Raw genomic sequence first — 27,425 nt, forward strand, 5'->3', positions numbered from 1 at the left:
CTTGCGTTTACAAACATATTGAATCCTTTTTTCAAGAGAATTGTTTCCATTCTTTTGTGTTTGTTGTTATGAGATTGGTTTAAAATTTTGAAGTTGAACAAGTGTTTGAGATATAATCTTGTTTGTATGTATTGGATAACGTTAGTAACATGAGAAAAATTTATTTGATGAAAATAGTAATTGTATGTACCAAATGGTGTTGTAATGACAAATAAAATTGTATTATCCTATGATAAATTACAAGCAATTCGATCAATCATAGAATCACAGACAATTATAATTTAGGTAGTCAACTATCAGAGCAAACAACAACCAATAACTCAAATAGTCAACTAATCGAGATGACAACAAGTCATCAACCTGACAAGTCATTAGATTTTGAAATTCGAGAAAAAATACTATATTTCAAAATTCAGGAGCAATAAATTTTGTAATCCAAGAGTAACAAATACTGGATTATGAAATCTAATGAGTTCTTCAATCGAGTTTCAAAATTCAATAAATTCTTTTATCAGATTTCAAAATTCAATGATTTTCTAAATTAGATTTTAAAATATAATGAGTTTTTTTAAACTAGATTTTAGAATTCGATGAGTTTTCTGAATTGGATTTTAAAATCACATACATAAAAGAGAAACTAGGAAAAAAAATATGTCAAGACTTGAGATACATACTTAAAGAAATATGGAGAATATAGTAAATATGTTTTGGTAAAACAATAAATAATGTTTACCTTTTTTCTTATATAAATTTTTTTATTAAAAGACAAAATTATAAACTTGGAGAGAAACTTTGGAAATGAATCCCCCAAGTATATAGTCCTTTTAAGTCTAAACTTGGATTCTATTGGGCTCGTACAGACTTAGTGATTGATTTGGGCCTGTTGTGAATAATTGGATTCAAACATGACATTCATAGAGGCGTTTCTCTCGCAATTCCATAATTCCTTCCTACACTCCTATAAAGACTTCAATTTTACCCTCCTTTATTTTTTAATTCCACAATATATATCTAAAAATGTTCTGGAATATATAAAATTTCGTAAAATTTTCATTTTAAATTATATAATTATATAATTTAAAATAAAAAATAAAAAATACATTTTAAAATTTGAAATACAAACTTTATATTTTGAATCTATATTTTGAATCTATATTTTGAATTATACAAAATGTAAAATAAAATATACATTTCAAATTATAATATCTAAAATATAGAGGAGAAAAATGACAAGGTGAGGTAAAGAATGTTTGATGGAGAAGAAGGATATGAGTGAAAACTTTGGTGAAAGTGAAGGAAAGAGCTTTTTAAAGGTGGAGGAAGAAAATATGGAGATGAGTGAAGAAGAAGGATAGGGAGAAAGAAGATAAGGACATATTTGTCTTTTTCATTTTATTTATGTAGATGCAGAAATAAAGTATGGATGTGTAAGAGGAAAGAAATTTGTTAATCCTACCTTCCTTATTTATTAAATGAAAAGAGGACAAACATTATTATTTACTCTAAAATTTATTTAAAACATATAAAACAAAAGAGTATGCATCATGGTGTCTTTTGCAGGTACCTCCCCCGTACAACCGAACGGCTTTCAGAGTTCAATCAACTCAAACATAGAAAACAAAAAGATTACAACAAAAAAATACGTTTTTCAATCTTACACAAATCCCTACCGAAACAATAATAATTATCAATAATAATTATATATTGAATCATAATTAAATCGATACTAATTTAAAATAATGACGTAACAATAAATATTCTACCTTAGTGAAATAATAAACTTGGTAAATGGAAAATTAGACTTACCAAAATTTACCATCTACCATAAATTCTAATCAATATTAGGATTTGATTTCGTTATAAATTATATGGTATAGACGAAAAGATATTTAAACATTTTGAAATATATGAGGCAATAAAAAAAAGAAAGTGGTAAACTATTTTAGGTGGGATAGCTTTGATATATTGTTATGTGAGAAAGAAAAGGTAAAAAGTTTGGTAGCTGGTTTACATATTGTTTGGTGTGGGCTGTTTTATATGGAGAATCGTGTAGACGTTTGCAACCATTAAAACGAGATATGAAATATCTGATTGTAGACGCAGAAGAAGTTGAGCAAGTGTAGAGATAAATGGTTGTAATTATTAATTAATTAATCGATGGAAAGAAAGAAAAAGAAGGAAGAAAAATATTATATTAATATGAGAAAAAAAAAAAAAGAGGAAAAGGGGAAGTGGGAGAAAAAGGAATCCAACCACTAATTTGTAACGAAGTAATTTGATTTCCTCCTCTTTCGCCCACTTCTTCTTTGCTTCTTTTTCATATCAAAACAAAAAAGAAAACCCTAGAACGGGAGAGATTTCATTTCCCCCACAAATCTCTTCCTTCTCTATCCTCATTTTTCACTTCCCACTTCCTCCATCCGAGGTAGGTTACAATAATACAATCTTATTATTTATTTTTTATTCATTGATTTATTGTTATTGTTGTTGCTCTTGTTGATAATGTTGTGGTTGAGGATGTTATTGTTGAATTTGAATGAAATCGAACAGATCTGTAGAAGTGTGCAATAAAATTGCTGTCGTGGTTGCAAGGAATGCCGCTGATTTTACCGAAAAGCGATTCGATCCAGATTCGCGAGGTGTGGAACGATAACCTGGAAGAGGAATTCTCGTTGATTCGCGAAATAGTGGACGATTACCCTTACATCGCGATGGACACGGAGTTTCCGGGGATAGTTCTCCGACCGGTGGGGAATTTTAAGAACAGCTACGATTACCATTACCAAACCCTAAAGGACAACGTCGACATGCTAAAGCTCATACAATTGGGACTCACCTTTTCCGACGAGTACGGCAACCTTCCCACGTTCGCCACCGACGTCGACGACGATTCCCACACGTGCTGCATCTGGCAATTCAATTTCCGGGAGTTCAACGTCAACGAGGACGTCTTCGCCAACGATTCCATCGAGCTTTTGCGCCAGAGCGGCATCGATTTCAAGAAAAACAACGAGGACGGCATCGACGCCCGCCGTTTCGGGGAACTTCTCATGTCGTCCGGGATCGTTTTGAATGACAACGTTCATTGGGTTACTTTCCATAGCGGTTATGATTTCGGGTACTTGTTGAAGCTCTTGACGTGTCAGAATTTGCCCGATACGCAAGCGGAGTTCTTCAACCTCATCAACATGTATTTCCCCACTGTATACGACATCAAGCACCTCATGAAATTCTGCAACAGCCTTCACGGCGGTTTGAACAAGCTTGCCGAGTTGTTGGAGGTCGAAAGGGTCGGGATTTGCCATCAGGCCGGTTCCGATAGTTTGCTCACTTCATGTACGTTCAGGAAATTGAAGGACAATTTCTTTAGTGGCTCGTTGGAGAAGTATGCTGGTGTCTTGTATGGGTTAGGTGTTGAGAATGGACAGGGAGCCCATTGAGGACAAAAAAACAAAAAATTAAGAAAAAAATATAAAATTAGAAAAAGAAAAGAACTTTAAAACTTTGGTAGATCTTTTGTTGTTGTATATCTGGTGGAATACCAATCTCTATTAATGTAAACCTTTGGCATTAACTGTCTTTATTAATACTCTTTCTTACTACTTATCCTCCATGCCTTCTTGTGTTCAGCTCTGGTTTTTGTGTTATATTTTGATCAGTTTTCAGGATACAAGTTGGCCCGCATTTTCCTGTCAAAAGCAAATTCATGATCAGAGGCAAACCTGAGTGTTGCGGGTTATTGCATGTACATTCCCTCTTATGCCAAACCAGACATGTGGTAAGGTTTGTTCTTGTTTTTATGCGTGCTTTTGATTTGACTTTGCAGGCTGACAGCCATCCTGAATGCCCCAAACACATACACATTTTTAAGACAGTGAATTTGGTTTCTCTATGGCATGATTGCAAAATCACATAATGATTCTTGTCATTTGAAGCACCATGACAATTTTTTCATCCAGAGGTTTCTATTTTAGGGAAGGGATGTGGTCAGGCAGTTGTTGATTGAGAGGCAACAACTGGTTTTTGAACTATTTCTAGCCACAAAAGTGTTACCCATTTCTTCGATTTTCTTGCTTGTTGAACCCGTATGACATAGTTGCTTAATTTTATTTCAAGTGAGAGGAAACAATGCTGTTATATTAATATGCTTCCTACTGTGTCATTTGTATATGTATATCAGACACAGAATGCCAACTGATAACTACTGAGGTAAAGCCACAGTTCATATTAATTTTACTGCATAGCTTAGCTAATGACTCACCCTTTTGTTAGTTTAAGCATTGTCAAGAAGGGTCATCTCCATATGTTCCTCTTATTTGTGCGTTGATCTGATTTCTCTGTAGGATGTTAGTGTCAACACAATAACATACAAAAAGATTCATGCAATGTTGCACTTTTCCCTGATGCAGTCTTATTTTGTCAGAGGTTCTCAAAGATAATCAAACAAGTTAGAATGGAGGAATCATATTTTGATCAGAGAAAATGACATTGGAGACATGAACATGAGATGAGAATCTTCCAGTTTTGTGACGAAATAAGACCAATTGAGACCAGTTCCTGACTACCTAACAGCCACCTTAAAAAATTATTGTGAAAATGAGTTTATTAAACTCTTGATAACCAATTGAGACGGCCTTAACCTATGTTGGATGTTGGGGACAAAAATGGAGAGAAAATCACTGAATTGAAGGAATAGCTTTTATGGAGACTTGAATGAAGAGAAACAATCTCGAAAGAGAACATAAAACTCGAGACTGACAATGAATGTTGACTTTTACATTGATCATAAGAGGTGTATTTAGATTTTAGTTAGAAAATTTAAATCTTAATATCTTATCAGAAGCAGAATTATCACAAATTTCAGTTGAATTAAAACGTATAATAAATATTTTTTTTCTTAATTTAAATTGAGTTTAACTCAATTTTCTAACTAAATTCAAACAGATGAAATAGTAGAGAAAACAAGAGACTTTGTGAACATTTCTCTTTTACGTCTCGTGCTTGATCTTTTAAGTGATCTTCATAGTTTTAAAACTTATATAGATTATATTGGAGTAGATTTTTATGAGAAAAATAGATAAAATATTTTTTTTTGTAAATTAAAATTAACTTAGGTATAAATTAACTTATAAAAGGTTTATTCTACAATTTCTTAATTCATGTATAAAGTAAAATTATCTCATGAATAAATTTTTTACTTTTTTTCTCTCATATTTCTTATTATTTTAAAAATATAATTTTTAAAGGTAATAACTTTCAAATAATTGTAAACAACTATTAATAGAGTAATAATGATAATCATTCCAGGAACTTGTTTAAAGATTTCAAAATGAGCTTAATGGGTAAATTCAGTAATATAAATAGATTAAAAATGATGTTTTGTGTAGTTTTTAAAATAATCATTACCTTGGATGGTGTTATGAAAATATTGTACATTGTAAGAACATATCAAATTTTCTCCTTAAAAATATATTAGCCTAAATAAATAAATAAATCAAAGAATCAATTAAAATGAAAGAGGCATTTAAATATAAAGTAAATTTTAATATTTTTTTCAAGAAAGAAAAAATAAAAAATAAGAAATGATAGTATCAATTAAATGTAAACAATTTATGTGTTAAAATATTATTTTTCTTTGTAACTTAATTCAAAGTCCTGTAGTTAAATATTGATGGAATTTATCCTAAAATAAAAAAAATAAAAAACTACAATGATTTAATTTCTCTCTATTATTAACTAACAAGATTTGTAGTTTAGAAAGATAAACTAAATATACGTATCTTTTTTTTAAAAAAAAGGTTTGTATAAGTTGATTAACCGACAAGGCATAAAATCAGCGCAAACAACCTCAATCGATTCATAGTTTTATATTGAGGGAACTTTGTCTGTCAGATTACATATGTTCAAATCCATTTTTTTGAAAAGTTATCATATTTAACGATTATGCCAGAAGCTTGCTTCAAATGCTCATTCAACCCTTTGATATATCAGCATTTGTACTCCCTGCAAAGACATTCATTCAAATTTTAGATACATTAACTAAACTGAAACATGCACATACCAGAATTTTTTCTAGCTGTTTTTTAGAAAACTGGTATACTTAATTCTTAGCATTCAGCACCATTTTATTTTCTAGTTCTAATATTATTTACAATAAACAGTGATGTTCAAAATAGCCAACTTCTAGAAAAGCAAAAACCTACTGATGCAGTGATTGAATATAAAATAACGTAACTCATTTATGTCATGATCAATCACTCAATAGATAATTCACATTCAGAAGGCCAAAGACACGAATATAATGTGTTCATTAATCAGACACACAAAATGCTCAACAAACTTCAACTCAGTCTCAAACACTAACCTTTTGACTATCCTCTCTTGCGCTTAGCTGCTGGCTTGATACGTTCCACAATATAAGTGATAACTTCTTTCAATGTAGCCTTTCTTTTTTCCTTGATGTTCCATAGCTCTGCAACAGTATATCCACCACTTGCATTGTATTCGTTTATTTCTGTCAGGGCTGTTACAACAGCTGAATATATCTCATCTCCCCATTCCTGCTTGAGGCTTCGTAACTTGTCATCATTTTCATTTATAATTTTCTGCACAAATACAACCTCATTATGTTTTCAGTATTATACTACTCTGCTGTAGTAGTATAAACGATACAAAGATAGAACAGGAGCGAAGAGTATTTCCAAAACAGATTACACAGGAAACGTATGCCAAGCCAAGTCCAAAATTTATACAGTTATATAATAAACAAATTACTAACAATTAAAATTATTTTCTTGGGACGAGAAAGCATGTAAAGCAAATTTCTTCAATGTGTGAGCAGAAATTTACGAGTAACAACATCAGATAACCAATTGAGGCTGAACTTCAGTATGAACGCTAAGCATGCCAGGGTGGTTCGTACCTCATGTTTATTATCATCAGTCATGATCACTTTAAATGGATGCCAAGCAGAATTCTTCACGTTTTCCTGCCACAAAGAGCAAAGCTCGACACCTTTGATCCCAGCTTCTTGAGGAGAAAATCTTTCCTTGCATTTAGTCACAAAAACCTTCTGATCAAGCTCTCCCATTCTCTTGAGCCCAATATTACCTTTAGAACCATTAAGCATATCCTCTAACCCCTAAAATATTAGAAGCAAACTAAACATTTAGTCTACCAATCTACTCAAGATCCAACAACAGAATATCAAAATTCTTATATCCAACAAATGGTGAAGGGAATATTCTCACAGAAATGTTCACAGCTTAGCATGATGAGACACAGGAACAACAGTTGCTAGTTAAAGTGGTTATATTCAAGAATCAAAGAAGAAAAATGTTAAAGCTCGCAACTGAGTGAAAGATATAAATTGAAATTTATTAAGATATACCCACTTGTGTTCTAGAAGTAGGTTAGCAAGTTATAACCATGATTTTCTTCAAATAATCCTAAGACGAAGGTTGCACAGTAAAAGATAGGTAGGTAGGTATATGTATATGTGTGTGTGTGAATTAATGTGTTGGGGGCGGGCGTGGAGTCTGCTAACAAATATCTACTTATTATTTAGGGGTGTTTTAGCAAAGATATAACTCCAGTTTTCTTAAACTATATCAAGGGTAAAATACTCTTTTTGAAAAAAATAAGTGAACATACATACGTTAGCAACTTACATCTTAGGTCTATTTAAAAAAATCATGGTTCCAATCTGCTAATGTATACCTCGTTATTTTTTTTTTGAGAGCTTCAATTTCGGCAAGATATAACTAGTATTTTCCTAAAACACAAGCCAAGTTATAGCTTACTAATGTACTCCTAAAAAACGGTTCTGTATATAGTAAATCTACATATATAGATTGATTAAAGGGGAGGAAGAGAGACTTTTATCAGAGAGAAAGTAAATGAGATCGTACTTTTATTAATTCTTTGCGAGCTTCCTGCAGTTCATCATTACTCTGACGTTCCTTCACAATGAGGGTTTGATTCATGCTCTCCACAGATTCCAAATTCTCTATTTTTTCTTGCAATTCCTCATTCATTTCTTCTATCTTTTTCTGAACAGCTGTATCATCTTCATCTCCAAGATGCTTCATAACTTGCAATTTCCCTTTTAGCTCTTCAATTTCCATTTCCAATTTCTGTTTGGCATCAAGCTGTTTTTCCAGCTGAAGTATCTTGTTATAGGCCTCCTCTTTCTCTCTCTGAAATATTTGAAATTCACAACATTAGCACATTTTCTCATGCATAAGAATTAAGTGACAAATAAAAAACTTCTCATAACCAAGACACTAAATAGTAAATAGAAGGCAAACCTTCTGCTCTTCAACAAGTCTTAAGACATTTTCGTCCGCTATCTTCTGTTCTTTTGAAGCCAACAGGAGTGATTCATTCCTCAAATCTTTCTAGAAAGACAAAGAGATCATGGGCTAGTTTGGTTACACTAAAAGTAAGTATTTCTTAATTAAGCAATTTTTAAAATAATGACTTATTTAAGAAGTAAATAGGATTTGCTAAATAAAATGAGCAGAAAATTGCTTATTTTAAAACAAGCAGAATAGACAAAGACATAAAAACAAACTGAAACCTACTTACATTGAAAAACACTTCTTTAAAATAAAAATAAGCACAAACAAACTCACCTTACATAAGAATCCTGTAAAAGAAAATCATAAATGTTAATGTTTTCAAAGCCTATAAATAGGGCTAATTTTAGAGAAAAAACTAAACTGACTTAAACTAAATTAGGTAATTTTACAAAACTGAACTAAACTAGTTCAATTTAATACTGAATTAAACTACACTATTTAACAAGTTTAGTTAACTGTTTCTATATTAAAAAACTAAACTGAGATACTATAGTTATTGAATTTTATAGTTATTAAACTATATTTTTTTTAACTAAAACTAAACCAGAAATTAATGTTTCAATAAACATATAATTTTTCCTAACAAAATAGATGCTGGTAAAAACATAAAAAAGAAGAAGTAAAAAGTAATGAAGATAAGAATTTGCATAAGTAGCCTACTAGAAACTAATGAGTTGAACTAAATTAAATTGTATAAAAACATAATTAACCTACAAAAATAGTTTGTCCAAACTAACTAAATTAAATTTTTTACAACTTATATTTAATTTTACTGATCAGTAGCAACCAATAATATTAGTAACAAACCAAAGACAAAAATATGGAAAAAGTTTTGAAGTGACAATGATTGATAAAATGTATAATACCTATTTACAGGAGAGAATGTACAAAACACATTACCTTCTTCTTGTCGTCTGCAAGTTTCTGCCTCTCTTGATCAGTTAGTACCTCACGCTTGTTTAGATCTCTGCTCCAAGAATCAAGCTTCCGCCTTTTCTCATCCAATTCACTACTCAATTTTTCTTGCTCATCCAAGATCCGCCGTACCTCATTACGTGCTCTACGCTGCATACTCCTTGTTTCTGACCACAAAATGAAACAATTATGTAGTGTTATCAACTAAAAAGTTATTGGTTTTTTTCTGCATTCATAATTGCAAAAAAATGTAACTCATTATAGGAAAAACATGGATTGTACATGCAAGAAGGAAAAAGCAGAAGCTATGAATCAAAAAGTATACGAACCTTCTTCAAAAACATTGTGAAGCTTATCTTTCTCCTCAAGCATTCTACTCAAGGACATAGTCTTCACATTAAACTTAGACTGCATTTCGTCAAGGTTGTCATTTGTTATCTCGATTTCTTTCGTGAGGTTTGTCACAATATTATTTCTGCTTTCAGATGCTTCTTGAACAATATCTGAAACTGTCCTCAATGTTCCTTTGCTGCGGAGGTATTCCCCTATTGGCCCTCCACAATTATAATCATCTTCCCGCGCGACCCATCCATAAATATTTGAGTCAGCTTCTAACTTGTTTGAGCTCCAGTCCTTTTTACCATGACGTGCAGTTTCAAAAGACTTCTCAAATTCAGTTGCATTTATGAAACCATTCCAGTCACTATTGAACACTACTACAGCTTGAGCAGCCATGTCACTATCTTTCATAAATATATGGGAATCAGTTGGTCTGAATTTAGCAAATTCCTTCAACCAGTGTGTAGAATCAATCAATTTACCCTTTATGTTAACAATTATGCCAGTCCAGGGCCAAACATAATAAAGATATTCTAACTGTGAAGGTTGACTAACAACTGGGGGTAAAGCTGGGTTCTGGATTGGCTCTGCTTCACTAGCTAGATCAATCTCCAAATACTTTGCTAGAGCAAGGTGGTTTGCCTTTTGTTTTGCACTTCTGTTAGCAGAACCCTTACCAACACCAGATGCATGTTGCAATAAATCCTTATATTTGTAGTCTTGTTTTTTCTTCCCAGCACAGTAAGGGCATCTAAGAGTTCCATTCAAGTTTTTAACCTTATATTTTCCAGCCCTTAACAGTTCATAAGGTTTGTCTGAGTAGTCATAAATCTCAGATTCACTTAGATCTGAATCATCTTCGGAGCTGTAGTCCATGGAAGTTCTACATAAAAATGCCAAAAATCAGTTCAGGAAAAAGGGAAGCATACAATTTGCTGGAGAAATTTTTCAGAAAGCATCAAAGCCAAAACTTGGATAAAAAACTTGGGGAAATTTTCATCAATAATTTCCACACAAAAAAATAGATAACATAAAAAACAATACTACTGAGGAACAAGAAAACAATGGTCTGCCTTGCCTTGGAACACGATCACATATGCATGAAACAACCGCAACCAAAGACTCCAAAAACCAGCTATCTCTGTCTTTGTGTATTTTTTAAAACACTTGTTTCAAAAATGTTTTTCAATACATAAATTGAGGATAGAACCATCATCCAATTTTGATTTTCTTTTAATTGCTAAGATGGAGGAGTGGGAGATGTAGGGGTGGTGACAGGGAGTGCAGTAAATCAAGTAATTTTTTCTTTCGAAAAACAAGTTCTAAAATTACTTTCATAAATAATTTTTAAGGTAAAAAGGTGAAAAGGAAATAAAAAACGTCCTTCCATTCTAAAAAGTGATGACCATACAAATTTGTGATTAACTCTATAGAAACTTCATACATTACAGCGATTGTGCTCTAATCATCCTATTTCATCTGAATATCAGGCGCGCAAGCTGTCATGTACAGCTTCACGAATCACAGTGTGGATTGCTGATTATTTAAGTTACTACCGTTTTACTCAAAATATCACAAACCACAGTCACCAGAAAATTGGGAGTGGGATTATTCAAGGTTCTCTTACTACATGCAACAAAAAAAATCGAAAACAACAAAACAAACACGACATTGAACAGATCATGCATAGAATTTTATCATTTCAAGCACAGAAAAATCTCAATCGCATCATCAGTTCAGGGAAGAACAGGAAAATTAGTAGAGAAAAAGAGATTGCACTTACAGAAGGTGAAAGATGGACACAGTGAAAATGTAAGGGCAGTAGAGACTATGAAAGAAAGCTAATAGCCCTAGAGATAGAAATGATAAAATTAACTGGAGGTGAGAAATGATCAGGTGTGTTGGCGCTGCATAGGTTTGAGGAGGACCCTTTTTTTGTTATTGGTTTGAAGCCAACGATGTGTCAACGTGGATACACATGCTACTAATCGTACGGCATTAATTGGTCTGATGTTGACTTATATTAGAGTGGAGTCAGTAAGTGTATACCCTGTTGTATGTGATTCCTACGTAACGTTGGTACCACAAATAAGAGTTTTGGAGTATCCCAAGGTCAGTAAAAGTAGAATATCCCGTGACTATGTAATAGGTAATTGCTTCCTCCACCTCCTTAAATTTCTTCTCCCACCCCATCAAAAGCTTCTGGAAAAGGCCATTTGGGCTTATTTTCCCGGACACCAAACGAACTGGCCCAAGCCCGTGAGTGATTTATTTTTAATATAATAAAAATAAAAAATAATGAATTTAATATTATGCGTTGTTAACTTGTTACTTTGTTACTGTCCATTTAAGCATGATGTTTTAGCATTTTTATTTTTTATTTTTATTTCTAGCTTTGTTTATTTTTGTAATTGGTGCACTATTTATATTGTTATATATTATACTTTTCTATTTTATATCAGAAATAACAATTATTTTTTAATATATATTGATTAAAATATTTTTTAAATATGTGTGTAGTGTTATTATAAAAATATATTTCATCTTTAAATTAAGTCAGAAAGTATTTAAATTCAACACTTTTGTAAAGCATATTTTTTAAACGACATTTGACTGTTTTGTATGTTACAAACGAAGTTTTAAAATTTATAATATAACATTTACATGTTATTTATTGAGAATAACTTTTATACAATACACAGGAGTACAATATTTATTGAGAACAACCTTTTATAATGATTTAGATACAAATAACATATTTAATCCTTAAATTATTTGCTAACTTATTATATAAAAGTAATTAATTTAAATTACTTATAAAAAAATTTGTATACGGCACCATATTTCATTGCTTAGATATTTATTGGAAAAAATCACCTTTGAACCCAAACATTACTTAAAAAAAAGGTGCATTTTGAATTCATCAATCCAATCAGATATTTTTATTAATTAATGTGTTCTGAACTGGACAATGGCATTTGAGTTTCAGATTGAATAATTTAAAACACATTTTCGGATTCAGAAATATATTTCGAATTGATTAATTTGAAACTCACGTGTCATTTTAAAAAATGTATTTCAAATTTATCAATCTCAAAATGATACCAATCTTGAATTCACTTTTAAATTGTTCAGTTAAAAAATTATTTAATTTTTGAATTAAAAAAATCGAAATACACTTTTGGCTATGGTATTACATTATGGATTATCTAATCTAGAATCTAATTTAACTTTTCTCTGTAAGATTATTTGTTAGTTTTAAATATTTAATATTCTAAACTGTTTCTTATTATTTACTGTAATTAGTTTAACAATGTATATATATATATATATATATATATATATATATATATATATATATATATATATATTATATAATATTGATTAAATGTGTTTATGTTTAATATAAAGAACTTCATTAGGTGTAGAAAGACAGAACCATTGTCTTTTTTTCCACTCTATGTGATTTGATGTTTTACTAAACAAAAACTATTCAAACATTAGGAATCTCACATTTCTAGATGGATTGACTCTTCTACAGTATAAGACCACAGTAAGCACATAGTAAAGTTTTGACTTTGTCATCATCTCCAAAAATAAAAATAGAAAGAGCCTTTTAAAGCAACATAATTCGTTTTAATGCTCAAAAGCACAAAAAAAAGAAAAGAATAAATAGAGAATTTGGAATGGTTTCTTTCTCTATTTTTGTTGCTTTTTCAAAGTGTTTCTTTCTTAGATCAATGCACTTTGGTTTTCTAAATGTAAAACTTACCTAAACATTATTATATATTTTTTACAGAAACTTCAATAAACATTTAATTTTTATTAAAAACATTATTAAATAAGATAATATTAATTTATATGTATAAGAGGAGGAGATTTAACGAGAAGACATAATATCAATGGAAAAATTATTCTTTAACACACGTATTTTACATTAATTTGATATTATATTCTTTTTACTTTATTTCTTTCTTAAAAAAATATAGACTATTTTGTACTTTGTATCAAATAAATTTAAAAACGTATCATGTACATTATATCAATCAAATCTAAAACTAATTACATAAAAAATTAACACAATTTTTTTTATGTAAAATCTTAACATAATAAATATTTCACCTTTATATAATATATTATTTTCTTATTTTTATATAACTTGACACTTATACTCAAGTTTAGATTTTCAACCGGAGAATGTAAATACCTTAATTCTTGATAGGGAAGAACAAAGGAAGAACAAAAGGAAAAGTTCACTTAAGTGTCAAAAGTGTAGAGAGACTTTTATTGACCTAACCCAACTATTGAATGCTCCACATGAACAGATCTCCAACCACATGCAGAAAATCATGTGTTTAATTACTAAACAAAGATTCCAATGTACAGACAAGAAACATTGTTCAGAGTTTCAATTCATTTCCTGATGATTGCTGAGACAAGTGCATCTGCCACAGTGAAAAAGAATGGCCAAGAAACAATGGCCATGGAATAGAAACCAGAGAAACACATTCAATGGTATATATGGAAACAAATGATTGATGTCTGACGTTTAGGGCTTCTCTCCCAAATGCAGAAGAAGGTGCATCCATAAACAGCAGCTACCAGGCATTTTCCTTTCTACCTGCCACAGTTTCAACCACTCATGTCTTTTCTCCTTCTTTCCATTTCGATTCTCTAGTCAACTACACTCCCCCTATATAATATCTACCTCACACTCTTCCATCCTCACACTTCAATCTAAAGACAAAACTTACACAATTCACGAGGGTATCTTTCTCTCCCTCCATCACTATTCTGCAGTCTTTTGTTTTTTTGTCTTATCTATCTACCCTACACTTTGTTTCTTCAGGTACTTAACTTCTTAATGGACAGCGAGGAAGTCCCATCAGCACCTTCTACACCTGCAACACCAGGGGCTCCTCTTTTTGTAGCAACCTCAGGTTTGAGAAACCTAATGTTTTAAGGAAATCGTCCTTCCTCAGAAGTTGCAAATGCTTCAGTACTGTTGAACAATGGACCTTGGAAGATGGAGCCAAGCCTAGAGTTTCTTGCTCTTTACCATCCTCTCCCATCCCCCTAGCAAAAAAGGTATCAAAATTGCACTAAGCTAAGCTCTTTTTATAGCAAAATGATCAAAAGGGTTTAGTTGAAAGAAGCAATGATGACCCTTTTGCTTATATATGTTGATTGATGTTACTGAGTTGATTCCAAATTAAACCAGGTTGGAGCTGAGTTTATTGGCACGTTCATCCTCATGTTTGCTGCTATTGGCACTGCTATTGTGAACCAGAAGACTCATGGCTCGGAGACTCTGATTGGATGTGCTGCAGCAAATGGACTTGCTGTCATGATCATCATTTTCTCCACTGGTCACATCTCTGGGGCTCATCTCAACCCCGCTGTCACCATTTCCTTCGCTGCATTAAAGCACTTTCCGTGGAAGAATGTAACTAAAAATTAAGCCGTAACATAGTTTTTTGTTTATCTTTTTTCTTGGTCTGATGTATCTTCTTTCTGAATGAAATAATTGCAGGTGCCAGTGTATATTGTTACACAAGTTTTGGCATCAGTAAGTGCTGCATTTGCTCTGAAAGTGGTTTTTCATCCCTTCATGAGCGGTGGAGTGACGGTCCCTTCAGTAGGATATGGGCAAGCTTTCGCCACAGAGTTCATTGTCAGCTTTATTCTCATGTTCGTTGTCACTGCAGTGGCCACCGACACAAGAGCTGTGAGTATCTTATTCTATTAACCACTTAGTCTGATAAGTAACTAAACCGAATCAGTTGAAGAAGTATACGAAAACGATGTTTTGAGATCGACAAACGTTAATTAATTACTGGCAATGGAAGAGATTAGTGGATAAGTGATAAACTCCCAAAGAAGTTTTTGTCTGTTTCTCTATTTTTATATGATTTTGTTTGTTTAATATTTCTGTCAGATCTGAGGATTGGTTTTATTTAGTATTTATCAATGCATGTTTTCGATCTTAGAAAGGAGACAAGTCAATGAAAACATTGTATGTTATTATGACACTAGTTTGAGCCTTGTCTCCCTTAGCTAGATCCATGAAGCTCATGATACTCGTGCATGTACCGTAAAACAAAAACATAAATAAAACTGAAGTACATCTCGATGTTGTCACAGTAGCAATATAATTTCTTTTCTTTTATACACTCACCTTTAAGGATATTTTAACAATTTTTTTAATAATTTTTGACAACCGAGAATGTGTCATTATTTATTATATATGTTGTTCTAAAAAAAAGTTGTCAAAAAAATTGTTAAAAGAGATTTTTTTCTTTTTTAAACTTTTATTTTTATCTCTTTCCTGCAAAGAAAACGTTTTGTATAAAATTGAACACAAAAACAGATATTTTTGTCACAATAATATTGCATGCATATAAATAGCAATAAAAGGTTATTCAAGACTTATTTTTGCATGCTGCTGGATTAGTTCTTTCGAAAAGATCTTTAGTTCATATCTCAGTATTGTTCGTTAAATTGAATTATCTCGAGTGAATTTATGCATGTATGTTGTTTTTGCAGTTTCAAGTTTCTACAGATGTGTGTCTCTATATATTTCAAAAATATATCAGAAGTTTAAGCATTTGAAATATCTCGCATGAGGATAACTTTTCCTTGTTAGTATATTAACACAATTAAAAAATTTTGAAACTATTTTTTGTATTTTTTGTTGATTATTTTATTGATGATAAAAAAACTTAGTGAAAATAATGATTTTCTGGGTTTCAAAGACTAGTTGAAATAATATTTATATTATATAAGAAAATGTAATCACAGGGAGATCAAATATGTGATTTTATTACTTTTGTGTTGATTTGAAAAATTCGTAAAGCAATACTACTTTTTTGTTGGGATACCGATCCATTTACCCTTAATATTTCAAGCTAGATGTGTTCATTTATAGTTCATGCAATTAGGGCAAAGACAATTGGTACACACACACACACACATATATATATATATATATATATATATATATATATATATATATATATATATATATATATATATATATATATATATATATTCACAACAAATAGCTAACTTTCCACTTCCATAGTTGAGCCAAACGTTGTGCCAATGCTTTAAATAGAAATAGAGCTAAACTCCAAGGAGAGTTTTTTTATGGTAAATTCCGTTTTCTTGTTTTCCACCAAAAACCAAATTCTAAAAAGACTATGCTCGCCACATATAGTACCAAAAAAGAGATATATATTAATAGAAAATAAATATATGAGCAGTTTTTGTTCGTTTTCTACCACTACACTGCATCAATACATACATTTTGGAGTGAGATATACTATGTTTAACACACACACACACACACACATATATATATATATATATATATATATATATATATATATATATATATGAGTAGATATAACTGATATATATTATAATCTGTTAATATTATGCAGGTGGGAGAGCTTGCAGGAATAGCAGTGGGAGCTACAGTGATGCTCAACATACTTATTGCAGGGTATAAGTCCCAACTTATTTTCAAACACATTACTAGTACATTATTAATTAACAATTATTGGTGGTTTTCTGCATAAAAGAAGAAAACAAAAAACATATATAGTAAGAAGCACATGGGTCACTAGGAACATCAATAATATAATAATAATACATATCACATATATATATATATACAAATATGTTTAATGGTTTTAATTATTCTTGGCATAATCCAATCTTTTCAAAGTGGAAAGGGAAGGGCTTTAGCAATAGCACAAGTTGGGGTAGTCATGGTTGAAGCAAAATAGAATCTGTTCGGTATTCGAAAGTGTTTGATTTTCTTAAAACCAGAATGAGAAGAGAATAAAAGATGTGTATTTTTTGAAAACATGGTCCCCTTTGAAATGAATTAGAGAAGGCAAGTAGAGATAAGAAAGAATGGAATAGTGTGCGTGAGTGTGGAAAAAGAGGAAGTGGTGATGGGTGAAAAATATTCGTTGATTTGGTTAATTTATTATTGTTCATGTATAATTATGGTGACTAATTAAAGGCCAGCAACTGGAAGTTCAATGAACCCTGTTAGAACATTGGGTCCAGCCATTGCTGCAAACAACTACAAGGGCATATGGGTGTATCTCATTGCTCCCATATTTGGAACTCTCTGTGGGGCAGGTGCCTACACTGTGGTCAAGCTGCCCGAGGAAGAGGCAACAAAACCACCACCTCATTCGCCTTCTGCCATTGTTGGGAGCTTCAGAAGCTCATCATGAATGTACCCATGAAAATATTATAGATATTCCATGGAAGCATGCAGAATTCACCACTGTTTGGTGCATGCAAGTATATTAGATTAGATAGATATATATACACATGGGTCTCTGTTCATGTATGCATCAACGTCTTCTGTAATTTTGGAATCAAGCAGGCTTCTTCAATGCAGCTTTTTTCATGTTATAAATCTCTATTTCTGCCTCACAAGCAGCTATTTTGGCATCGTACATGGCTATCTCAGCCATTTTCTCTTCCTCAGTGTCCTTCCGGCACCGACCAGGATACGAAAATAGATGAATCCGATCTTCATGCAGCATATATAAAAAAGTATTAGGAGAACATAAAAACATAGTCTGTAACATGTAACGGCAAACCAGAAAGAATAAAAGGATTTAAAAGAAGGTGTGAACAGTAAATTTGAGGGTGCAAAAAGTGCAAATAATAAAAAAAAAATTTCCAAAGTTTCTCCTTCTTCACGTGCAAACACAGATGCATCCAGGACCAGTCGCCGCTGCACCTCTCCATGGCGGCCAGAGACGCCGCCGGCGACTCCATGGCAGCAGCGCTTCTTCCATCCATGTCATTCGAAACGCAATCCCTCCAGAATGCCACGACGCCGCTGGCCACCATTGAAGCCATCTTTGGCGACTCCAACCCCATCACTCTTCCCTTCCTCAACGTGGGACACTCCGATACCTCCGCTGCCGTTCGCGCTATCGCCATGCCAGGGCCTTCGTCCGCAGCGAAATAGCCATCACAACCCTCGTAACTGGAGCCGTCATCATCACTGGCAGCGGCTCCATTTTCATCGGTGTCTTCTTCAGCCGTCATCTCAGAAACTGCCGTGCGTTATCGTCAGTGGTGAAACAGTTTAATTTATTAAACTAAAATTTTAAAATATTTTCAACGATTCAGTTAACTAATATTACAACAAAATATTGTCATAGTAAATTTTCTTTTTCATTTTGCCTGTAAAACATGTCTTTAAATACATGAATTTGGTTTGACCTTCAAATTTTCGAAACAAAAATTATAAATTGACCATACCATCTAACCAAAATAAATAATTTATAACAATACCATAAACATAATAATGTTATATTACTGAAATATCTTAAAACTTGTTCGAAATTTATAATCCGTGAATGAATAAATTTACATTTTTTTTCTTGAAAAAATACAAAAAATCATTTTTTCCGAGAATTTTAATTTTATACCGTATTAAATAAATATAAAAATATATTATCCTATCATTATTTTATGTGAATTAATATGAAAAAATAAAATAACATTTACATTACTCTTTGAAAATGGAATGAAAAAAAAGAAATATATATATATAACATAACAATTTATCAAAACATAAAAGAAAACCTAACTTTGTGAATCAACCCAATCCTACATGTTTACATTAATTGAAGACGCAATACCTAAGTAAAAGATTTAAGGACTTTACCTAATTTTTTGTGTGGGTTAAGTAGTTTTTTTGTTTTTAAATAATTACAAAAAGCCTTTTATAAGATATTATATAATTTGTATAAAGTATTAAATATAAATATAAGACAACTTTAAAAGTCATTGTTAATGATTAATATATGGGTTTAAAAAATTTAAGCAAAATAAAGTAAATTAGTTAGTTTTATTAGAATGTGATTATATTATAATGCATGAATTGCTCCATACACGTCTTATCTAAGGAAGGAAAGGATCGAGATCTATCTAAAATTCTGGATTATAAAGCAAGCAAACTAATTTTTATTTTATTTTTTTTCTCTCTGTTGGTAGAAAAACTCAACAATAGAAAGAAAATAAATCAAAAAGAAAGAGAAAGCGAGCAATTGCAAGTCGTCTGTTCGTGGGAGCAGACGACCCGTCTTCATCGCCAAACAACCTCAAATCGCATCAACGTTCGCTGTTATTCCATCAAAAAATAAAACATCGTTTGATTTTTGATCTTTCTTTAGTTTCTGATCTATGGAGGTTCCGAGTTCCTGGGATGCCCTTCGCAAGCAGGTTCTTAATTTTCTATTTTTATGCTTTCTTTTTCAGATTATGCATCTGCGTATGTTGGAAATGATGCAACTAAAATGGGCATGCATAATTCGAGTGCTCCAAATTTTAATCTTTTCTTTATGGGGTTTCTTCATTTTGTCGGTGATGGGGAATTCATGGGATTGGGGTTCTACCCTTTCTCTATCTGGGCTTTAAATTTGGTTTGATTTGTTGAGTTGCAGGTTTATGGCAGTGTATTGATGGGTTCAATTATAGAATTCTGTCTTTAGATTTAGGTTAATTTTATATATTAGGAATACATCTGATTTGTTTAAGAAATAAGGTTTTCCTATTCTGATCTACATCATATTGAGTTTCGATTAGGAGAAGATCTTTCGAAGGTGCCAAATCAGGATTATTGTAACTTATAACAATTTTTTCTCTGATCATAGATGGTATATGGATATTGATGTGCTGTTAAAATACAGGAGCACAACTGTGTAAACTGTTTGGAAAATATGAAGTGATGTTGAGTGACTAAGATCGTATTTGATTTACCATCATACATCAGTTTTTGCAATTTCCAATGAGTAATACGATTTTCAATGTTATTCCCCTCAGGTTTTTCGAAATCAAATATATCTTAATTGATTCCAATGCCAAACCAAACAGACTCTGATATTAAGATTCAATTAATTTCGTGAATCGTGAAGCTAATTTTTGAATTGTAAATCATAATAATTTGTATCAAATCATAAAATTCTTCAAAGACGATGGAAAATAACTATAAATATATCATATAGATGATTAATAGTGTTCAGTGTAATAATTTAAAATTAGATAAAATCAGAAAACGGTTTGTAAAACAAAACTATCAGTGAGTCCGTGAAGCCTCTACATTGGAAGAGTGGAAATGAAGAAATGTAACAATCAATTAATGTTCATGCATTGAACAACTAACTGAGAAAGAAAGTAGCCGTATAATTAAATAGAACAGTTTAGAAATGTGTCTTCAATTCTTTTCATTTATCACTCTAAGCTTATGTGACTTTTCAATTTCTTAGCGAATGGCAGAAGGATGAGTAAAAAGGAAATAATAACGAATTGTGGAACGTGTGATTCATATCGATTTTTATGAAAGTGTATCAACCCAATCATTTATCGTAAGATTCATAGACAATTGAAATTCATCTTAAGATACAAATTGTAGTTAACTGAATCACATCAAATGGTATGACTCAAGTTGTGCATTGCTCTATTTTAATAACTCTGCGAAATAGTGAAGTTGTACAATTCCAACCTTTTGTTTTCATGTACTGACAGTTAAAATCGATATTTTTTAGATATGCTTCTCTATATTTGCCTTTTCTTGGAGTTCTGATGAAAAGCTTATGCAATAGATAAATTGTATTTGTATAAATAAAGAGAGAGATGGAAAGATAGAAAGTGTGAGATAAGATGGTTGATGTAATTTATAGAGAGAAAAAAAATAGTGTTAAAAATGTACATAATATTATGGAATTTTAGTTGTCAGTCCTTAAAACTTCAAGCTTGCAATTCCTGTACATTTTGAAATATGTATATTAAATCTTTTGGGACATTCTTCAACATGAAAGTGTGGATTTTAGTTGACCTATTTTGTTTGCTGGTTTAAGTGTTGTTCAATGTGTTTACAACTTGTTTCTTTTCCTTAATCATAATAACATAATCATCATAGTAATGATAATAATAATAATGAAAAAGAAGTGAAAATTTTGATACTTTTGATTTTGGCTTCCTTTGTGGTTACCTAGTTTATAAATATTTTAGTTTTCTTAGGAAAATGATTTATAGTTTTTCCTCCAAATCTCTTTCAGGCGAGAAAACTTGAAGCTCAGTTAGATGAGCAGATGAATTCTTATCGTAAATTGGTTTCTGCTAATGTTTCTTCAAAAGCTGATGCCTCAGAGAGTGATCTAGAGTCTTGGATTGAGCGATTACTAAAACAACTTCAACAAGTAAATGCACAGATGCAAGCATGGGTGTCATCTGGTGGTTCAGAAATGGTTTCTCACACTTTGACTAGACACCAAGAAATTCTTCAAGATCTCACCCAGGTATTGTACAGTTGAAGCTTGTGTCATCCTGCATCATTTTGTGTGAGCCTATGCTAGTTATGGAGCTTTTATTATTTTGAATTGCTTTCTGCATGTAAATAGGAATATTGACATTTCATGTATACCACCCTGAGACCAATGGTTCATTCTCACAAGTGAGGATTTTAACCCAAATACGTTAAACTTTTTTACTTCCACTAATGGCAAGTAAATGTTGAAGAAACTTTCCCAATTTAATTTATAAGTTTTTGTTTACAAGGAATTCTTCTCTCATTTCCATAAGATATGACAAACTGCTGGTAACTGTCACCGGCATTATATCCTGATGATAGTAGCATAAAATTAAATCATATACATTTAATATTTATTTTATCTACTAGTATTCAATGCTACTATGATCCCTCTCCCTGTGTTGTATCCCAATATTTTTGTCAGCGTCTTTGATGTTTTTGCATTAAGTGATACTTGATACTAACTTTCTAATTGTCACTATATATTATTTCCATAATTTGCTCTTAGATCTTCGACATAAGTTTTACCTTGTAATGTATTTTTTTGTTTTTTTTATCAATTACTTAATGTCTTCAAACCTTTAAACTTTTTGCACTAAGCTGGATGCAATTGAACTGCAGGAATTTTATCGTCTTCGTTCAAGTCTTCTAGCTAAGCAAGAACATGCTTCACTGCTGGAAGATTTTAAAGAATTTGATCGGACAAGATTAGACTTGGAACAAGGTGTAGACACTGAACAGCATGCACTCCTAAAAGAGCGTGCATCTATCAGCCGAAGTACAGGACATGTTAGTGATACAAAAACACTTAGTTTCACTTTTCTGATTTAAAATGCTGTTTTGTTTCTTCTCAATCCAGATATTGCTAGCATATGTTATATACTTATACTATATATGAACCCTTTTTTCCTACGATGCATCTGACTTGTATATTGTATAGTTTTTCTTTAGCTGGGGCATTGATAAACATATCAGGTTTTGCTTTAGCCTGTCAGGCTTTAGGAAACATTATAACCAACCCCTATATATTCTATTAAAGCCGACACTATTTTTCTTAGTGTACTCTGTCTCCTCGACCAACACAACTTTTCCTTTATCATGAATTTCAGATTTTGTCATTTATTTTTCTCAATTTTTATTGCTCATTTATGTGGTTGTTAATGCCAGAATTTACATATGTGTAATGTAAATTTTCTTACAGCTAAATTGATTTAGTTGGTTCGAGTTTAAAGTGTTTAGATAGGAATAATCTGTTTTGAAATTATTTTTCTTTGAGGGATCAATATTCATCAATACTTAAATGTTAGAAAACAAGTTAGTCTTTTATGGACTTATTGGAATTTCGTATGTAAGAAATGCTAAGCAACACGCCATGTACTAGGGATACAGCAACTGCAAAGAACTGCTTTTCCGAGAAGCCTTTGATTTTTTCCTTAAATTTGTATCTTATGTCCAATTGTACTAGTCTTATTTTGAACTGTTCTGCCTATTTTTGGGCTGCAGATGGACAACGTTATTTCACAAGCACAAGCAACACTAGGAGCACTTGTCTTCCAACGCTCAACATTTGGCGGTATCAATTCGAAGCTTGGCAACGTTAGCAGTCGCCTCCCAACGGTATGATTCTCATCATTATGGATTTTGGTGTTTAAATCATTTCCTGTTGGCCGTATACATCTTGCATTGTATAAGTAGTGCAAGAAAAGGGACACTGAATAAGGTTTCATGTTTCGTGAGTGTTTGATGTAGCAGTTTTTAATAATGTTTCAGGTAAATAATATACTTTCGGCAATAAAGAGGAAAAAGTCAATGGATACCATTATACTTTCCCTTGTTGCAGCCGTATGCACATTTCTCATTTTCATCTACTGGCTATCCAAGTGAAGCTGCTGCTTTTGTTGGATGCTCCACTTTTGTAAACTCCTGTATGTTCTTTTGACTATTGAGTTTAGTACCTCGTCCATGCTGAAACACATTTTTCAGCTAGTCTATTTTTTATTCCATTGTTCATCCATGTACCACAAAAGCAATGCTGAGCAAAGTAAAGATCAGAAATTTCCTAGTGTTCTATTTCTTGGTTCCCATTTCATAAATCATAGCATGTAGTGAGGAGGGGTGGATTATTATATATATATATATAAAGGTGTGTATTTTGGTTCAATTTATCCTGAAGAACTGTTTTACATATCAATTTGTTGAGACAGTTTTTGTAAATAAAGATGAAACATCAATATTGTTTTGACAGAATTGATGTCTTGTTCTAAAACCAACAACGAACAGACAGAGAGAAATTGAATATCTACTTTTAGAATGTATCAAAAGTAGAATAAATGTTCGAAGTAATCCTTGAAATTGTATCCTGTTGTCATAAAAGTCACTGGAACTAAAGAAAATTAAAATACCTGAAATTTTTATGGTTACATTAAATTCCTTTTTCAATTTTGGTCTCTAAATATGTTAGTATCATCCCTTAAATTTTTGTACTGTGAACAATTAAATATTAGGAAAAATAATGCATCGATTTTTTTCTAATTTTAAAATTAAACATTCTTCTTATGTTCTTCTGGAATGACAGTCACATTTGTTAAAATTGTTAATTAGATATTAACTTATTGTGTATTAATAATAAATGACATTCACATCTTTTATATTTTTTTAAAAAAGTGACATTCTTTTCCATTATTTTATTTAAAAATATTACATGGGCAAACATTTAAATAAAAAAAACGAAAATTGAAGATTTTTTTATAATAAAAAAATTAGAAAATATATTTTTATAAATAAAATTAGTGAAATGGTTCTTTATTTAAAGTTTATAGATACATCATACATGAATATTATTTTATAAACATCATAAAGGTATGATGAATATATATTTCAAAATTAGAGATATATGAATATTGTTTAGTAACACAATATATAAAAAGAGTTTTTTATAAGTAACACAAAACCAAGAAAAAAAGAAGGTGCAAAGAAGAAAAAAGAGAGTGCAAATAAAATAAATAAGTGTAAAAGAAAGTGGCCATCAACTGCATTGGAATCTTTACTATCTTTCATTCTATTGGGCATACACTTAAATACAATTTAGTCACAATCAACAAGATTCAAGGATGGTAGCTGCACAACTCAAAGAGGTATGAATCTCTTAATTAGTTGTGTTAAAAGTAAAAGTAAAACATGCTCTGAATAACACTGCCAAATGAGAATCCTAGAAAAGAAAAGTTGAAAGAATTTGTTCATATAGAAAAAGAAAAAGATCCATGTTATCATTCTTTTGCATCATGAATTTATTCAGTTGTGATGTCATTCGTTGGCTTTGAAGTACGAAGCTTTATTACAATTTTGTTCTTTAAAAACATCTTTAAAAAGATTCATGTTATCATTCATCTGCATCATATGATCATGAATTTATTCAGTTCTGATACATTCGTTCGCTTTGAAATGTGAAGCTTTCTTACAGTTTTTTTCTTAAAACACATCTTCATGTTATCATTCATTTGCATCGTATGATTATGAATTTATTCAGCTTTGGTGCCATTTGTTGGCTTAGAAATGTGAAACTTTGTTATTGTTTTATCCTTAAAAAGTATTTTTAGAGGTAAAAAAAAAAGAGTATTTAAATTATCTTAAACTTTGACTTTTAAGCAAAGTAGAATTATTTGTTAGGTAGGAGAAGGTTTACGTGGGTTACATAATGTTTTACTTTCTCATTTATTCAAAATCTTAAGGCAATAGGTCTTTCATTTTTATATAATGTTTTACTTTCTCATTTTTATCCAATGTGGGATTTGGACTCACACTTGAATTCCCAACATTATTGGGTACAGTAGTAACAACATTTGAAAAAAAAAAAGCCATAAGTACAAAAAAAGGGACTTAACTGAAGTGGTTGAAATTGAAATAGGATTGAAGCTGCAATGGCTCTACTTTTGGCCTAACTTTCTCCACTCAGTATTAAGATCTTAGCATCTTAGTAGCAATGTGACTGCATATGAGTCACAGACACGTGTGTTAGATATCTCTTCTGTCATATTCAGATTAACACTTCATGAAAGCACATGGTGATGTGATCTGCATGGTAGTGGAAATAAGTGGTCATTTTTGAGTTATCGTTAGAGGTTCTGGTGTTGCCATGATGGGTTGGTAATGGACAAAGTCTTGAGTCACTTCCTTTTACAACATTGATGCATGCTGAATGAACAAGCATGAAGATCTTGTAAAGGGATTTTCAGTCAAATTCGGCCCAGCAAACGCTATAGTACAAAAGCAGAAAACTTTAACAGCAACTCTATACTTATCCTATTTCACCTTTATCTCCAACCATATCAATGCATATTTTCATGTTCCCTTGACTTCCATCAACACCTATGAATTTCACCAACATCATCCATCATCTAATTATTCTTTCACACTAATCACTCTTTCTTCTTAGCATAACGTGTTATTTTGTGAGTAGACTAAATCACATTTACACTTTTCTGATGTTTTTTTACCAAGATTATGCATACTTTTCTTAATATTTAAAGATACCGTTGAATCTATCGAGTAAGAAATTTATTGGGAAGATACGAACACTAATAAGATCTGAGTCCAATCACATACGGGATTCTGTCCAAAACCTTAAAACAGTAAGTTAATGGACCTTTCATCTTCATTTCTATCCAATATAAAACTTGAACTCATTCTTACATTCCCAACACACTATCTAAAGTTTTTCAAACAACTAAAATATAGATCAATTGGCTTCTTATATTAAGATTGAAAAAGAAGAAGAATCATTATGCAGTATAATGAAAAAATGAACCCATAATGCGTGAATAAGCATTGAGAATTGACGTGTTTGTTCCATAATCAATGCTCCACCAGACAAAGTTATTCACTTTTCTTGGCAACTCAACTCACTGTGAAAAATTACTTTTTGTACTTTTCTTCTCTCCTTTTTTAAGAGCTTTTTCTTTGTATTTTTTTACTGTTCATTGTAGCCAAACAACTAATCTATTTATCATGTTCACCTTTCAGCTTCGTAGCAACATACGAACTGTTAGAATATAAATGGATGCAATCTCATCTTATAAACTAAAACTAGCTTTGTAGAAATAAATTAAACTGAGAAATAAAACGTGACAGAAAAAAGGAAAAAAAAAAATGAAGAGATTGTACTATACAATGCATTAATCAGTTCAACATCAGGTTATAGGCCACATGTCATATTCTCCAAGGCTATCTGCTAAACGACAGTTGACCAAAAACAAAGAAGAACACGACAAAATAGGAAAGGCAACCCTCAGTTTCCAATGAGATTTCTCCTTCCAAAGAATCTACTAATTAAGACCCTCTTTCAACAATATCCTACCAAACTAACCACACCACACAAGTACAATTAATTTAAGAAATCATCTACAAGAGTAAGAAAACAAAACTCAAGAAATTTGAGTTCAAGTTGTACTAAAATC

At 31.5% G+C, this 27,425-nt stretch overlaps 3 protein-coding genes and 1 pseudogene across 4 annotated transcripts; 3 read left to right on the plus strand and 1 right to left on the minus strand.

Moving 5' to 3' along the window:
• The first annotated feature begins 2,199 nt into the window (after nt 1–2,199).
• On the plus strand, nt 2,200–3,602 carry LOC108320412 (probable CCR4-associated factor 1 homolog 6). Its single transcript, XM_017551828.2, has 2 exons — nt 2,200–2,425; nt 2,551–3,602. The coding sequence occupies exon 2, from the start codon at nt 2,595–2,597 to the stop codon at nt 3,438–3,440; it is 846 nt and encodes a 281-aa protein (XP_017407317.1). The 5' UTR covers nt 2,200–2,425; nt 2,551–2,594; the 3' UTR covers nt 3,441–3,602.
• Nucleotides 3,603–5,833: 2,231 nt separating this feature from the next.
• Nucleotides 5,834–11,542, minus strand: LOC108320692 (factor of DNA methylation 1). 2 transcript variants are annotated; one of them, XM_052868787.1, is made up of 8 exons: nt 11,401–11,542; nt 9,608–10,500; nt 9,264–9,445; nt 8,310–8,399; nt 7,911–8,198; nt 6,923–7,141; nt 6,365–6,605; nt 5,834–6,003 (listed from the first exon to the last, which is right to left on the minus strand). In XM_052868787.1, the coding sequence occupies exons 2-7, from the start codon at nt 10,491–10,493 to the stop codon at nt 6,372–6,374; spliced, it is 1,899 nt and encodes a 632-aa protein (XP_052724747.1). In that variant the 5' UTR covers nt 10,494–10,500; nt 11,401–11,542; the 3' UTR covers nt 5,834–6,003; nt 6,365–6,371. The 2 variants fall into 2 exon arrangements, with proteins under 2 accessions (XP_052724747.1, XP_052724748.1); XM_052868788.1 differs by lacking the exon at nt 11,401–11,542 and adding an exon at nt 10,696–10,829.
• Nucleotides 11,543–14,472: 2,930 nt separating this feature from the next.
• LOC108320533 (aquaporin NIP6-1-like) lies at nt 14,473–18,041 on the plus strand (annotated as a pseudogene).
• Nucleotides 18,042–19,563: 1,522 nt separating this feature from the next.
• On the plus strand, nt 19,564–24,042 carry LOC108320420 (Golgi SNAP receptor complex member 1-1). Its single transcript, XM_017551835.2, has 5 exons — nt 19,564–19,886; nt 21,722–21,961; nt 22,594–22,761; nt 23,476–23,589; nt 23,743–24,042. The coding sequence occupies exons 1-5, from the start codon at nt 19,848–19,850 to the stop codon at nt 23,854–23,856; spliced, it is 675 nt and encodes a 224-aa protein (XP_017407324.1). The 5' UTR covers nt 19,564–19,847; the 3' UTR covers nt 23,857–24,042.
• The last annotated feature ends 3,383 nt before the right edge of the window (nt 24,043–27,425 follow it).

The sequence above is a fragment of the Vigna angularis genome, chromosome 9 (genome assembly GCF_016808095.1).
Source record: "Vigna angularis cultivar LongXiaoDou No.4 chromosome 9, ASM1680809v1, whole genome shotgun sequence".
Lineage (NCBI taxonomy): Eukaryota > Viridiplantae > Streptophyta > Magnoliopsida > Fabales > Fabaceae > Vigna > Vigna angularis.

Coding starts and splice junctions, on each gene's coding strand:
- LOC108320412 (XM_017551828.2), top strand. CDS start 2,595: ATGCCGCTGATTTTACCGAAAAGCGATTCGATCCAGATTCGCGAGGTG.
- LOC108320692 (XM_052868787.1), bottom strand. CDS start 10,493: ATGGACTACAGCTCCGAAGATGATTCAGATCTAAGTGAATCTGAGATT. Junction 8,199..8,309: donor GACTTGTTGAAGAGCAGAAG/GTTTGCCTTCTA, acceptor CAAATATTTCAG/AGAGAGAAAGAGGAGGCCTA. Junction 7,142..7,910: donor CTCGCAAAGAATTAATAAAA/GTACGATCTCAT, acceptor CTAATATTTTAG/GGGTTAGAGGATATGCTTAA.
- LOC108320420 (XM_017551835.2), top strand. CDS start 19,848: ATGGAGGTTCCGAGTTCCTGGGATGCCCTTCGCAAGCAG. Junction 21,962..22,593: donor TTCTTCAAGATCTCACCCAG/GTATTGTACAGT, acceptor ATTGAACTGCAG/GAATTTTATCGTCTTCGTTC. Junction 22,762..23,475: donor TCAGCCGAAGTACAGGACAT/GTTAGTGATACA, acceptor TTTGGGCTGCAG/ATGGACAACGTTATTTCACA.